This window comes from Monopterus albus, unplaced genomic scaffold, assembly GCF_001952655.1.
Source record: "Monopterus albus unplaced genomic scaffold, M_albus_1.0 scaffold135.1, whole genome shotgun sequence".
NCBI lineage: Eukaryota > Metazoa > Chordata > Actinopteri > Synbranchiformes > Synbranchidae > Monopterus > Monopterus albus.
This window is the reverse complement of record NW_018128015.1, coordinates 105,962-119,387: the sequence shown is the minus strand read 5'-3', so window position 1 is coordinate 119,387 and position 13,426 is coordinate 105,962. Positions and strand designations below refer to the sequence as shown.

Genomic DNA, 13,426 nt, shown 5'->3' with positions numbered 1-13,426 from the left:
GGGTCGGCTTGTCTCCAGCATGTTGGCGCCATTTAACTTCTTTAGCTCTGACACCAGCTCAATATTACTCCTGAGAGGGAAATCTTGGCCACAGAGGTTGATGACATACTTCCACCTGACCTTTGACCCCAAAAGGTCAGACAGACAGTTCAGATCCGCCATTAGTCGACTGATGCTTGCGTAATAGACAGTCTCTCGCCTGGAGACGATGAAAACGTTGGGCAAACAGCGGGCCAAGCCCTCCATGGCTGAGATGAACTGAGCTGAAGACTTCTGGTCATAGTGGATACAGTAGATATTACTGGGTGAGTACACGGCTCTGATGAGCCTCTCTACCATCCATGCAGATTTATGCACAACCAAAGAATAAGCAAGAGGGAAGTCGTTCTCCTCCTCTGAGACGCACACGTCATCGTAACCTCTGTGTCTGATGAAAGATGAACAGTCCGAAGTGAGGTGAATCAGACTTTCTTCCTCGTCCTCCACGATGTGTTTCCGTCTGATGATCAGAGATTTACCCACCTCCACTGGGTCCATGTCATATATAGCAGCGCAGTTAACATCGTATTTGTGAGGCGTCTGATTCCCCCCTAAAACTTCCAGACGAGGTAAAGGTTCAGTATAGTTGTACTTCACTCTAACCAAGAGCAGGACGCATAAGGCTAGCAGAGCAAAGGAAGTGATAAACCTCTTTCTTCTTAATGTCAGCAGTGGTGGTCTTTTTTTCATTCTGTGATGACAGAAAACACAATGAGCAGAAACGGAAACCGACGCTATCAGTGGGATTCCATTGAACTAACTGATAATCTAAGCGATAAACCTATATCCAAATGTGCGGGATAGGGTTCAATTACTAAATGCACACTCACCTTGCTCTTCACGCAGGCGTCAGTCTGCCAAGCGCCTTACAAACTGCTTCATTAAGTCGCACTCTCAAAGTTGTAGAAAGGAGGATAAATTCAGATTTAGCACACGTTTCCGCTCTTGGCTGCTCCCAGAGAAAGCAACAACTTACCAATGTCAGAAGAAATAACAAGCAGGGATAGTTATCTTCCGTATTATTACACTTTTTACGCACGACCGGTCGCCCGTCAACTCGAACCATTTCACTGTTAATCCTACTCATACTACATAGTTTTCTGGCGCAGAGAAAGGTTCAACAAGCCCTACTGCTGCGAGTTTCACTATGTGCTCTCTTTTTGTCTCTATGAGGACAGAACAGCATTAAAGAATAACCCGGAAAGAGGGAGGGACTCCATCCATCCATCCATTTTCTAAACCGAGTCCCAAACGGGGTCACGGGGGGCTGGAGCCAATCCTAGCCAGCTGCGGGCGAAAGGCGGGGTACACCTTGGACAGGTCGCCAGCCCATCGCAGAGGGAGGGACTCGTGGGTGGATAACTGTACAAATGCACATAAGAGCAGCAAAAATCTAGTTTGTCGGCTCATATATCACCACCGGTTTGATCCAAGCCCAATAATATATGTAGCATTCTGTAAAAATAAATAGAGAGCGCAAATAAAGTGCTGGAGCTGTGGGTACAGTTATAATAGTGGTCTACCATCTATAATAGTGGTCTACCGTCTATAATAGTGGTCTACCGTCTATAATAGTGGTCTACCGTCTGCGGATGAAGGATGAAAATCTCGCGGTGGGAGCCATCTGAGCCCCAAGAAAAAAAGTGAGGAGCTCAAACATTCACTCGGGAAGGTTTCACAATCTTTCTAAGCAAGGTTAATTTCCCCCCTGAGAAAAAAAGATCAGGAGGAAATGAACAAACCTGTTCATTATTTTCAGTAAACCAGATCCAGATCCAGTAAGACGTATAGTCTCAATACCTCCATTGTTTGTGCGCATAATCTTGGGTCTCTGCCAGAGGAGAAAGGGAACTAGAGATAGTTTTTAGGAAACTGAAAGCAGCACGTAGACGCCAAAAACTAAAACAGGCACGTTGTCTACCATGTGTTGGTTTCTGAAGCTGTTGTCATCATACAACAATGTATTCTGACGCACTCAGGATGTAACTGTGTTATAGACTGTGGCTGCTCAGAAATGACTGTAACAGAATGAAGAGATGGGATCAGTGTTGTTTAAAGTGATCTTTATATATTGTAAAATAGTGCTTAGACCTCTGGATGGAGGATCTACTTGTGATGTATAAATAGCATGGTGATTATTTGTAGTAACCTAATGATTAAGGCTATTCTTCTAAATGCCACTGAGAGTATGTGGTTCCTTTTTGTGGTTTATGTGCTTGAATGCAGTCACCCCAGTCTGGAAATTATTGCAACACAGTTAACCTTCTCTGCCAGAACCAGTTTAACCTGTTAGGAGGTAGGGGTACTAACCCCTGTCAAATAATTACTACATCACAGTTGTAAATCTTCTCTGTCATAGCCGGTTTAAAATCTGTTAGGGTGCATGTGCAGGGCAAACATATGCTGCAGCTAAAATATACCACCCACCCACCTGCTGTGCATTCTGATTAGATGGTATCCTCCAAGTTCACAGGCGGTGGTAATTGGATTAAACACAACTTCACGAATATAGACAAATATAAACAAGGTCTTAAAACTATGCTTTGACATGAGACCCCTGTACTCTTCATAGTACTATAATGGTAAAAATATGTATTATACACTCATCAGCCTTAACATTTGTGTTTTGACATTCAAAATGTTTCAGCTTTCGCTGAAATTGTCATAAATATAAATTCAATTATACATATGTTTATTATTGAGGTTATAGTTAAAGGTGGTGTTGTACTGGACAACATGATATTCAGAGGTGTCCCTAATATTCTGACCCTATCGTGTATGTAGCTGGGGAGGACTAAATGTTTCAGTTATATAATATCTGAAACAGTTTTGCAATTAAAGTAATTAATTTACACCTAGTAAGTCAAGAGCTCTTGGAGCCTCTTTTCTTTGTATGAACACTGACCTGTTTTGTTTTGTTTTGTTTTATTTGTTGTAATATATAGTCTTTAGTTTATTTTGTGATGGATGCTCTTTGATGCAGTGCTGCTGAGCCCAGGAAGAGTTTTTCTAATGACACAGTAATGTACTGTATGTCTCATCTTAAGTTATGTACAGTAACTTGTGCAAAAGTCTAGTCTCTAAAAGTAAAGTGAAGATGCTGGAGAAGCTGGCACAGTTCCTGTCTCAGTGTCTTCTGTCTCTTTATGTTATCCCAGACTTCCCAATTTCCATGATGTTTAAATCAGGGCTCTGTGGGAACCAGAGTATTTGTTCTTCTTGTCTCTGAACATGATACTTTATGACTCTGGCAGGATGTTTGGGCTTATTGTCATGCTGCAGAATGAATATGGGACCAATCAGATGCGTCCCTGATGTTACATCACGATAAGAATCTATACTGCCTAAAAACCTTTCCACAATATTGTGTATCCAGGTTACATATTCCAGGCTGTTGTGACTGATTACCTTTTCATTTGACTTGCATATGACAGAGAACGTAAACGTCCACCCTCTAGTGGCCAAACAGTGTTAATGCATTTTATATACAGTATATATACTGTATATATATAAACCTTTTTTAATGGTTTATATTTCCTGGCAGCTGCAGGTTGAAATGCACATGTATGTGTGTGTATATAATAATTAGTAATTGTATATCTAACACCTGTATATGAGAAACTATGTAATTACAACAAAACAACTTTTAAAGCTTAAAAATGTCATGTTATTTGAAATCATTTTCAGAGCCTTCAACAATGTGTCACCTTTGCCCAACTTTTAAAGCTTAAAAATGTCATGTCATTTGACATCATTTTCAGAGCCTTCAACAATGTCACCTTTGCCACGCACCCTGACGTTAGGTTTACGTTGCGGCCTATGACGTCAGGATTTCCGCAACGCCATGTTGGTTTCGAAGTGGTGGCTATGACGGCTTTGTGAATGTGCAAGGGGACTTATTATTATGGAAATATCTCTCTGACCACGGTGAAACTTGCCTTCGGAAGTACGTGAGGTTAATATTTTGTTAATAGACTGTATCAAAGTTTTATAGCGATGCAGTGAACGTTTGACCTTGGTCACTGGTTGTGCCAAGTCAGTCGGGCGTGACAGCTAATGCTAATAGTAGCTAAATCGTAGCTAATGCTAGCCAACAACTGTAACTGTCAGTGTAAACCTAGGAGCTACGAAATCCACCCAGCGGTTTAAGGGGAGATATCTCCTGTCGTGTATGTTAAAGAAAACACCGGAGTGAGTCGGCAAATTTAAAACTAAAGGCTTATCTTCCACGTTACCAAGAAGAGGCTAGCTTTAACTAGCTATATTGCGGTCTTAGAGCTGTCAGCTAGCGTTATATTTGTCATCTAAGCCACAGCAGCTACAGTTTGCGGAAACATTTGCTAATGTTATCTCGGTCTTGGAAATTAAGTGAGTCGCATCTTGTTTCACTGACCGCAAATTGTGGGTTTATGTTCTCATCCTTTCTAGTACAGCTGAAACTGTGACCAGATAGCAGGAAGGCATCCTGAGACCATGCTGGCACGTCTGTTCAGGCTCCATGGTCTGCTGGTGGCTTCCCACCCATGGGAGGTAATAGTGGGCACCCTAGCTCTCACCGTCTGCCTCGTGTCCATGAATAACCTGTCAGCCAGCAGCCAGGTGTGCAGCTGGAATGAATGCCCCAAGGCCGAGGAGGTGAGTCCGTCAGAGAGGAGGCAGGAGCAAAAGAAATGTATTGCTCAGGTGAAGTCTAGAGGCTTATAAGAAGACGTCTGTATGTATTTTCTTACAGAAGATCCACAGCAGTGACATAATCATCCTAACAGTCACACGCTGCATGGCCATCCTTTACATCTATTTCCAGTTCAAGAATCTACGACAACTGGGATCCAAATATATACTGGGTCAGTGTGGTGTTGTAGCATGTTCTGCATTCAACTCTAATTGTTTGCTATGTATATTCTACAAACTATATATATTTAACTGTCAGCTTTGTGTTTTATCCCTCTCTACAGGTATTGCAGGGTTATTTACAGTATTTTCCAGCTTTGTTTTCAGTACAGTGGTCATCCACTTCTTTGGGAAAGAACTGACAGGCCTAAAGTAAGTGTTCATCCACACTAATGTGTTGTTCTGTAGCCTGTAGCCAGATCATTGAATTAATATCTTGGTTCATAATCTCTTGCAGCCAAGAGGCTTTTTAGAGGGAGAAATAAACACCTGTTTGTGTTCAGAGTGTTTGAGGTTATTGTGTGTGGGGAATTACAGGTGCTACAGCAAATTTTTTCAATAAATGTAATAAAACTACAGTATAGTGAAGTGCACAACAGAATAGTAATAATAATAATAAATACATTCATAGTAAATATAATAGTGTGTGTAGTGAGTTGTGAGGTTGACAGGTGTCAAAAGGTCAGTCTGTAGTTACGGAGCTGATGTAGGTTGTGCAGGCTGTTGGCAGCAGTCTGCAGTAGTGCTCTTTCAGATGGAGCAGCCTGACACAAAGGTGCTACTCAGGGTGTCCTGTAGCGAGTGCAAGGTGTTGTCCCATAATGGCCAACAGTTTGGCCATCATCCTCCTCTCTCACCTCCTCTGCTGCATCCAGAGAGGATCTCAGTCTCTTTCTGCTGCTGTGACACCTCTGCCCCAGCAGACCACAGCACAGTGGCTGATGCCACTACTGAGTCTTAAAGCATATCATTCAGAATGTAATAGCTATGCCTGTATTTATTTGTTACCTAAACAGAATGTTGCATTATTTACAGGGTGATGTGAAAATGTTCAAAGAAGCAGTTTTTAAACACCACTACCCAGATAGTATTAGATTTGTAATTAACACAGTTCTCATGCAATAGTATGCTGGTGAGATCAAAATGTTAATAAACACGACTGACATTCAGCCCTTTTTTAATGGTTTATGTATCCTGGCAGCTACAGGTAAAATGTTAAGCACATATGTTAATATGGGAGAGATATGCTGCAAAATCAGAAGCTGTGCATCACATTAATCATGATTCATTTGATCAAGTGCAACATCGAAAATATCTCTACACTGATCTTGTGGCTGTAGTGAAATAGCCCACTGTCCTTCCCTGATGGTTGTTTGCCTGTTTTCCCTCCAGTGAAGCTCTGCCCTTCTTCCTCCTGCTCATCGACCTGTCCAAAGCCTGTGCCTTGGCCAAATTTGCCCTCAGCTCAAACTCTCAGGTAATATCACACACCTCATGTCAAATGAACTGTATCTGTACTAAAATCAGTTTATTCATATGCAAATTGTAGTTGAGGTGTCCCTGAATAGTGCTGTGGCTTGTGCCTTGTGTGTAGGAGGAGGTGAGGGAGAACATCTCCCAGGGCATGGCCATCCTGGGCCCCACCTTCACACTGGATGCACTGGTTGAGTGTCTGGTCATTGGAATTGGCACCATGTCAGGTAACACTGCTCTTTCTTCACTTCCAAAACATTGGCCACAATGTTCTCTGTATGAAATATTTTAGAGGAACATAATATCAGTAACATTCTCTGTTTTCCAGGTGTGCCTCAGTTAGAAATCATGTGCTGTTTTGGCTGTATGTCAGTACTGGCCAATTACTTTGTCTTCATGACTTTCTTCCCTGCGTGTGTCTCCCTGGTCCTGGAGGTAAGAATGAGATGTAGCCTGACAGCGGTGTGAGATCTTGTGTCTCCCAGTGAATTTCTGTGTGTGCTTATATATGTTTGTGTGTCTAGCTGTCCAGGGAAAGCCGGGAGGGCCGGCCCATCTGGCAACTGAGCCACTTTGCCCGCGTGCTGGCTGAAGAAGAGGACAACAAGCCCAATCCTGTGACCCAAAGGGTTAAAATAATCATGGTGAGAACTGTCTTCAACTTTGCTAGTGCAGATATTACATTTGAGAACATGGTACTAAATACTAAAACAGTAAAGTACTAAAGCATTAACCACCTGCTATCCCTCTGGTTATTAACTGTTATTCACTAACTATGTAATGAAGGCAGTGCTCAGACTAATGAGGCTTTCTGTCTGATGTTATCGATCAGTCTTTGGGCCTGGTTTTGGTTCATGCCCACACCCGACTGGCAGCTGAGCATCCAGGTCAGAATCGCACACTGGAGGGGTCAGTTGCAAAGAGACGGGAGTTTGGTGGTACCATGTGGCCTCTGAAGCTCGCTAGGTGAAAGAATTAAAGATCGGTCTTTCCATAAATACGTTAGAGTATCACTGATACCTGTGGAATAACCTGCTGATGCACCTGTCTTTACCTCTTACCAGTGTGGACCTGGAACAGGTGATAACCCTGGGTCTGGCCCTGCTCCTGGCTGTGAAGTACGTCTTCTTTGAGCAGACGGAGACTGTGTCTTCCCTCTCTCTCAGGAGTCCCATGATTAGCTCCTCTTCAGCACAGAGGCCCAGAGTGGTGGAGGACTGCTGCCAGAGGGATCTTTCAGGCTCAAAACCCCAGAAAACCATGAACAGTAGCTCAATAACCAGCCCCGCCTCCCCAGCTGTCTCAGACTCTAAACCTTCCCCCGAGGCTGATGTGGTGTTCAAAGCTACAGGTGAGATTTATAACTGGCCCTGCTGTGCATTAATAACCTCAGTCCTCACTAATAGAAAACCAATTTTTGATGTAACTTTGTTCCTTAACCTAAGCTGTGTCTCGCCTGACTTCCTACAACAGAGGTGACTCAGCCATCGGCATCCTTGGTGGAGAATGGCCCCTTTGTTTCATTTTCTGTGGGTTCCCTTGTTCAGACGCCTTGCGTACCTCAGTGTAGCTCTAACTGTGAGCCCCGGACGATGGAGGAATGTGTGGCCATCCTCTCTGATCCTCAGGTGACATGCCAGATCAGATTGAAAGTGCAAAGTATGTTCAGTATCGTTTGCCTGAAAGTTTAATAAATCACTGGTTTGCCCTCAATGCCTTCCAGAGAGGTGCTCGTTTCCTCAGCGATGCAGAGGTGATGAACCTTGTCACTTCACGTAACATCCTAAACTATAAGCTGGAAGCTGTCCTTGAGACTCCAGAGAGAGGCGTGGGCATCAGGAGGGAAATGTTAGCATCCAAACTACCTGTTCCCTCAGCCTTGGATTGTCTGCCTTACAAGGACTATGACTATTCTAAGGTGCAGGCAACATGCTTATTTGTAAAATGTGTAGTGCTGTATATTGTTAAAAGTGCAAACCTTCCCCTTTGATGGGTGTCTAAGTCTAATCTACTAGCATATTCACTTTCTCTCATTTTTGACATTTTTGTGTTAATGTTGCGGTTGCGACAGATTTTATTCAGCCTGCCTTTGTGTTCTTGTTGTGCAGGTGATGGGTACTTGCTGTGAGAATGTCATCGGCTACATGCCGGTGCCAGTAGGAGTGGCCGGTCCACTTCTGTTGGACAACAAACAGTTTTATGTTCCCATGGCGACCACAGAGGGTTGTCTGGTAGCCAGCACCAACAGAGGCTGCAGGGCACTTTCTGTACGTGGGGAATATCAGTCTGTAGCTGTTGTTGGCTGTGTATTAATGTGCGAGTGTGCTGTGCTGACTCTCTCATCCTTCCTGTCCAGCTGAGCAGGGGCTGCCGCAGCAGGATCCTAGCAGACAGTATGACCAGGGGTCCTGTGGTGAGGCTGCCCTCAGCGTGCCGGGCTGCAGAGGTCAAAGTCTGGCTCGAGACCCCGGACGGATTCGGGCTGATCAAAGAGGCCTTCGACCAGACCAGCAGGTCTGACTGGATCCAGTTTCCTTTGGTTACATCTATAAAGTGATTTTCTAGTAGCGATACACAGATCGATTGGTGGAGATCAGAAATGGTCCGTTTTCAGCGTGATCAGCCTTGACCGGCGACCAGCCGACTTTGACATTTCCGATTCTTTGTGCTGATCAGATTTAGAGGCACAAGCATCCACATTGCACACATAGTGACACAGACTAAAAGTGTAGTGTGTGCAGAGCTTAGTATCTCGCATGCACCTCGAGTGAGGCTCATGCTCTTGTCTTTACCGGGTGCATTGGAAGTGCTTGGTGCACAGAGGAGCCTATAGAAACAGCTTGGAGAAGGGAAACTACGTCCAAATCTCTGACAAATAGTACACAGTGAGGGAATTACTGGCTACACATGAAATACATGTATATGTACAGTGTATCCAACCTGTGGTAAAACACGGCAAATGGAGAATACACACACCTCAAAAAGAACTGCGCTCAGTAGGACTGATTTAACAGACGTTCTTCTGTTTCTGTTACATGTGCTTATATTTGGAGATGCACAAATATTGCACTTCATTTTTAGTTGGAGGTTTATGGAGAAAATAGTAAGACTGAAATGTACAACTTTTATTACAATAAACATTTTCCATTAAAGATAAGTTACAAATATGTGTGTGTGTATGCTGTCAATTACATTTCTTAGAGAGAAAATTAGAATTATATATATATCAGAAATTAGAATCGGCCAGGAAAATTGCAGTCAGTGCATCTCTATTTTCTAGCACATCAGGATCTGCAGATCATCAATAATCATCTGCATGTTCTAGGTTTGCCCGCCTGGAGAAGCTGTTAGTGAGCTTAGCAGGGAGGAACCTGTACCTTCGCTTCCAGAGCCAGACAGGAGATGCCATGGGAATGAACATGCTTTCAAAGGTACAGCCAAATGCTGTGGAGCAGTCAGGAGTCACTGCAGTTTGAATTCCATTTTCACATCTGTTTCTAGTCAGCCTAATGTTTTTTTTTTCCCTTTACATCTTCTCCAGTACTGTAAATTATATAATAACAATGTGTTTGTATGTGCTGTTTTGTGCAGGGGACTGAGCAGGCTCTGCACAGGCTGCAGCAGCAGCATCCAGACATGGATGTGCTCTCGGTCAGTGGTAACTATTGCACTGACAAGAAGTCAGCTGCCATAAATTGGATTCTGGGCCGTGGCAAGTCTGCTGTGTGTGAGGCCACGATCCCGGCCAAGGTGGTCAGAGAGGTAAAGCCAGCTGAAACCAGTCAAACATGTTCGTTTGCCTTGCTCTGCGCTGCTGTTGGTACATACCCTGCTTACTAACACAACCTGGGAACATATGTGTAGGTGCTGAAGACCAGTACAGCTGCTCTGGTGGAGCTAAACATCAACAAGAACCTGGTGGGCTCGGCCATGGCTGGCAGTATCGGGGGCTTTAACGCTCATGCTGCCAACATTGTGGCGGCCATCTACATCGCCTGTGGACAGGTAATGGCTCAATCACCTTGACATACTGCATTCTGTGTTCATTTTCCAAGTGACTGAGAATGAAGATGGAGCAGCTGCACAGACGCTGTCAAAGTCACATGGCAAAAAAAAATACGTGTTGTGGTGATTATCAGTGTATCACTGCTGCTGCTCATTAATACTGTGTTGCTGCATGTCAGGATCCAGCTCAGACGGTGGGAAGTTCCAACTGCATCACTCAGATGGAGCCTGCTGGTCCACAGGGGGAGGACCTGTACATCAGCTGCACTATGCCCTCCATAGAGCTGGGCACTGTGGGAGGGGGCACCAACCTGCCGCCACAGCAGGCCTGTCTACAGGTAACAGCGTCTCACCTTTTACAGAACAGTCTTTTTCAGTTTCTGAAATCTTAGAAAGTATGTTAGTTCTTGTGACAGCGAACCTGCAAGCTTTTTTTTTGCATTCTTTTCATTCCTTCACTTTAGAAATGAACTGAACTTACAGCAGATGAATGGAGAAAAAAGTTTTGCTAACAAAGACATTATAGTAGGAAATAACTACAGAAATTATGAGTTGGTATGCATAACAAGAAGAGCTTTAAAAAGCAGCTCAGAAATGACTGAACTTGTTGGACTAAAGTAGAGTTGCATTAGTACAATGCAGTGTCCCAGTGGGTTTCACAGTTGCTAACAGTGATTTGACTGATTCCACGTAGAAAGATAACGTATAACTTGCTGGGAACTGTTTGTCTAAGCAGGAACAATTGAGAAAAGGATCCGTCTTTTCTGATTTGGTTATTCAGTTTACACTTTGGAAATCACTGTATGTCTGTGTTATATAGATGCTTGGCGTCCAAGGTACCAGTCCCAGCCAGCCAGGCGAGAACGCCCGGCAGCTGGCCCGCATCGTTTGTGCCACTGTGCTGGCAGGGGAGCTCTCCCTCATGGCCGCTCTAGCCGCCGGACACCTCGTCAGGAGCCACATGACCCACAACAGGTTCAGTATTTTACTCTGTTTTAGGGGTGTAACGGTTCACCAGACCCAGAATGAGGAAAAAAAAGGTAAAAAATGTATGGGTTTACTAAAATCACCAACAATGAGGAACACTAAAGAGAACGGCTTAACAAACTGTAAACACTAACTGATGGTTTGTGGAGAAGAATACATCAATTCTTTTAATGATAGCCTAACTAATTTCACTCAATTCAGTTACACATTGATTTTATTGCTGTAGTTTGTGAAGAAAAACTATCAGACATCTTTTCAGATCCACAACTGCAACAACACAGCAGCTCCAGTCTAGGGAGCACAAACCCAGACTGTAGACTTGATTCGTTTTGGTTTCAGAACCGTTACACCCCTGCTCATTTTCTTTTGGCTCAGTAAATGTAGTTTTCGCAGTGAGTGCTAACTTTGTTCTGTTTACTCGCTCCTAGATCTAAAATAAACCTGTTAGAGACTGCTCAGTCAGAATCAGAGACCAATGCGTGACAAAGCGAGAGCAAACGAGCGCTCCAGACAACGTCCCTGTGAGAAATGAGTGCATTGGGTGGTGCAAGCAGTCAGCACATGGTGAAGACCTCAACCAGTGTGAGCTTGCTTTGTGTGTTGCACGGCTGCTTGCTACACCACTTCCTGGCTTCAGATAATATGTTGGTGCTGTGCATTTGTCTGCATCTTAACGTTGCAATAGTGTTGGAGAAACGCCTTTGCTGTTGGTACTGGTCTTTGCTTTGGACTGGAGAAATCCAACATGCTGTATAAAGTCTTGAACAAGTATCCTGTGCCTCTGAACATTGTAGAGCCAAAAGCTTTTCCCATTATCCATGGAAAGACAGCTCAGCTGTAACCTTGGCTTTTCTCTGAGAAACAGATCTTTGCACTTGCCAAATGCTTGCTTGAGACAGATGGCGTTGTTACTGCATTTGGTGACGTTAGTTTAAAATGCCACTTTTCTGCCTCTTACTCTGTTGTAGGCTGTCACTTGTACAACCCTTCCTGAATTAAGGTGCTACTGTAGACTGCCTGTGGCTGCTGGGCAGCACCTGGCCTTAGAGGGGTGCGCTTGCTCTTTGTGACTAAACCCTGAAAAATCCAAGCCATACAAATTTGTGTAATAAACCTTTATGGTACATGACTTATTGCCATGGTGGAAGTATTAAAGGCATCACTGCCTGACACTGCTAATTCTTTTTGGAAAGCAGGCGAGTTGAGAAGTTGAGCCTTAGCATATTCTAGGTAGAATATTTAATTTTAAGCTATTAATGTCAAGATTGTACAGTATTTTATTTAAAAAATAAAACACTACATTCCCTCCTAATGATGTCTCATTTGTCTTTCTAATGCACAAATGGTTCTGACCATGGAGAACTGGAGGATAAACTTTATTTCACTTTTAAAACAGGGCACCACCAGTGCCATGTTGTCACAGTACATGTGTAAGTTAATCCCACAGCATTAATATGAACAGTATTTACCAAAATGTATTTCTATTTACATTCAGCTTTAACAGCATGCTAATAGCTAAGGTTGTATTAGAACCATCTGAGGTGAAAGAGCTTCAGCCGCCATCTGGCTTCACTGTCTCTCACCCAGACCTGTCTGCTCCAAGCTCAAAAATCAGAAGGCGTGAAACAGCTGGTAAAATGTATACACCTATTGTTGATATAACAAACTTTTTTTTGTCCAGTGGTGAAAACCTTAGCTTGAAATTTGTTGTCTGGAAATTATGGTAAAACCTCAAACGTAGAGTGAAAAGGTGAGTTTGCACATGGATTTGATGCTCCACAAAATCTTTTTTTGGCTTGGCCTGAATAAAAAATTTTTTTAATCTAATTAGTGTGTGAGCTCTAATCTTTGTACTCCGCTAGCATCACTCCTCTGCCTGAAAACTGTACTCATAAAAATGCTTTGTGATGTTTCTATTTTAGCCTCTCGCCTGTAAAACTGCAGACCAAGTCCAGAGTTTTACACCAAAACATCTTAAGATGAGCAAATTAAACTTCTTACCGTGTGCCCTTGCTGAACTTTGGACCTGACAGCCACAAGGGGCACTTCACTAGTGATATTACAGGTGCACTAACAGCAGCCTCTGTCCCATCTGAAGCTAGAATTTCCTGCAACATTAAGGCATTTGGGCTCGACTTGGTCACAAAAACTAAAAATTTGCAGACATTCAGAAAAATGTTGACTGTTTACAAAACATTCAAAATACAGTTGTATGCAGTGATGCTACAACATTAACAGTAATTCAAATATA

The 13,426-nt window shown here is 43.3% G+C and overlaps 2 protein-coding genes across 6 annotated transcripts in view; one reads left to right on the top strand and one right to left on the bottom strand.

Annotated features, from left to right (window-relative positions):
- LOC109967787 (beta-1,3-galactosyl-O-glycosyl-glycoprotein beta-1,6-N-acetylglucosaminyltransferase 4-like) overlaps nt 1-1,274 on the bottom strand; it is a 1,938-nt gene extending 664 nt beyond the window's left edge. The window contains 2 exon segments of the mRNA XM_020613610.1: nt 1-730; nt 870-1,274. Coding sequence (XP_020469266.1) covers nt 1-729 — 729 coding nt within the window. The 5' untranslated portion in view covers nt 730; nt 870-1,274.
- A 2,538-nt stretch (nt 1,275-3,812) lies between these two features.
- On the top strand, nt 3,813-12,223 carry LOC109967764 (3-hydroxy-3-methylglutaryl-coenzyme A reductase-like). Of its 5 annotated transcripts, none has more exons than XM_020613566.1 (20): nt 3,813-3,985; nt 4,473-4,674; nt 4,772-4,883; nt 4,995-5,082; nt 6,103-6,187; nt 6,305-6,410; nt 6,512-6,618; nt 6,708-6,827; nt 7,016-7,149; nt 7,248-7,534; nt 7,657-7,811; nt 7,907-8,101; nt 8,292-8,450; nt 8,540-8,697; nt 9,509-9,614; nt 9,775-9,945; nt 10,048-10,188; nt 10,368-10,526; nt 11,009-11,163; nt 11,604-12,223. In XM_020613566.1, exons 2-20 carry the CDS (start codon nt 4,513-4,515, stop codon nt 11,656-11,658), a joined length of 2,655 nt encoding a protein of 884 aa, XP_020469222.1. In that variant the 5' UTR covers nt 3,813-3,985; nt 4,473-4,512; the 3' UTR covers nt 11,659-12,223. The 5 variants fall into 5 exon arrangements, with proteins under 5 accessions (XP_020469222.1, XP_020469223.1, XP_020469224.1 ...); XM_020613567.1 differs by having other exon boundaries at nt 4,468-4,674; XM_020613568.1 differs by having other exon boundaries at nt 3,813-3,994.
- The last annotated feature ends 1,203 nt before the right edge of the window (nt 12,224-13,426 follow it).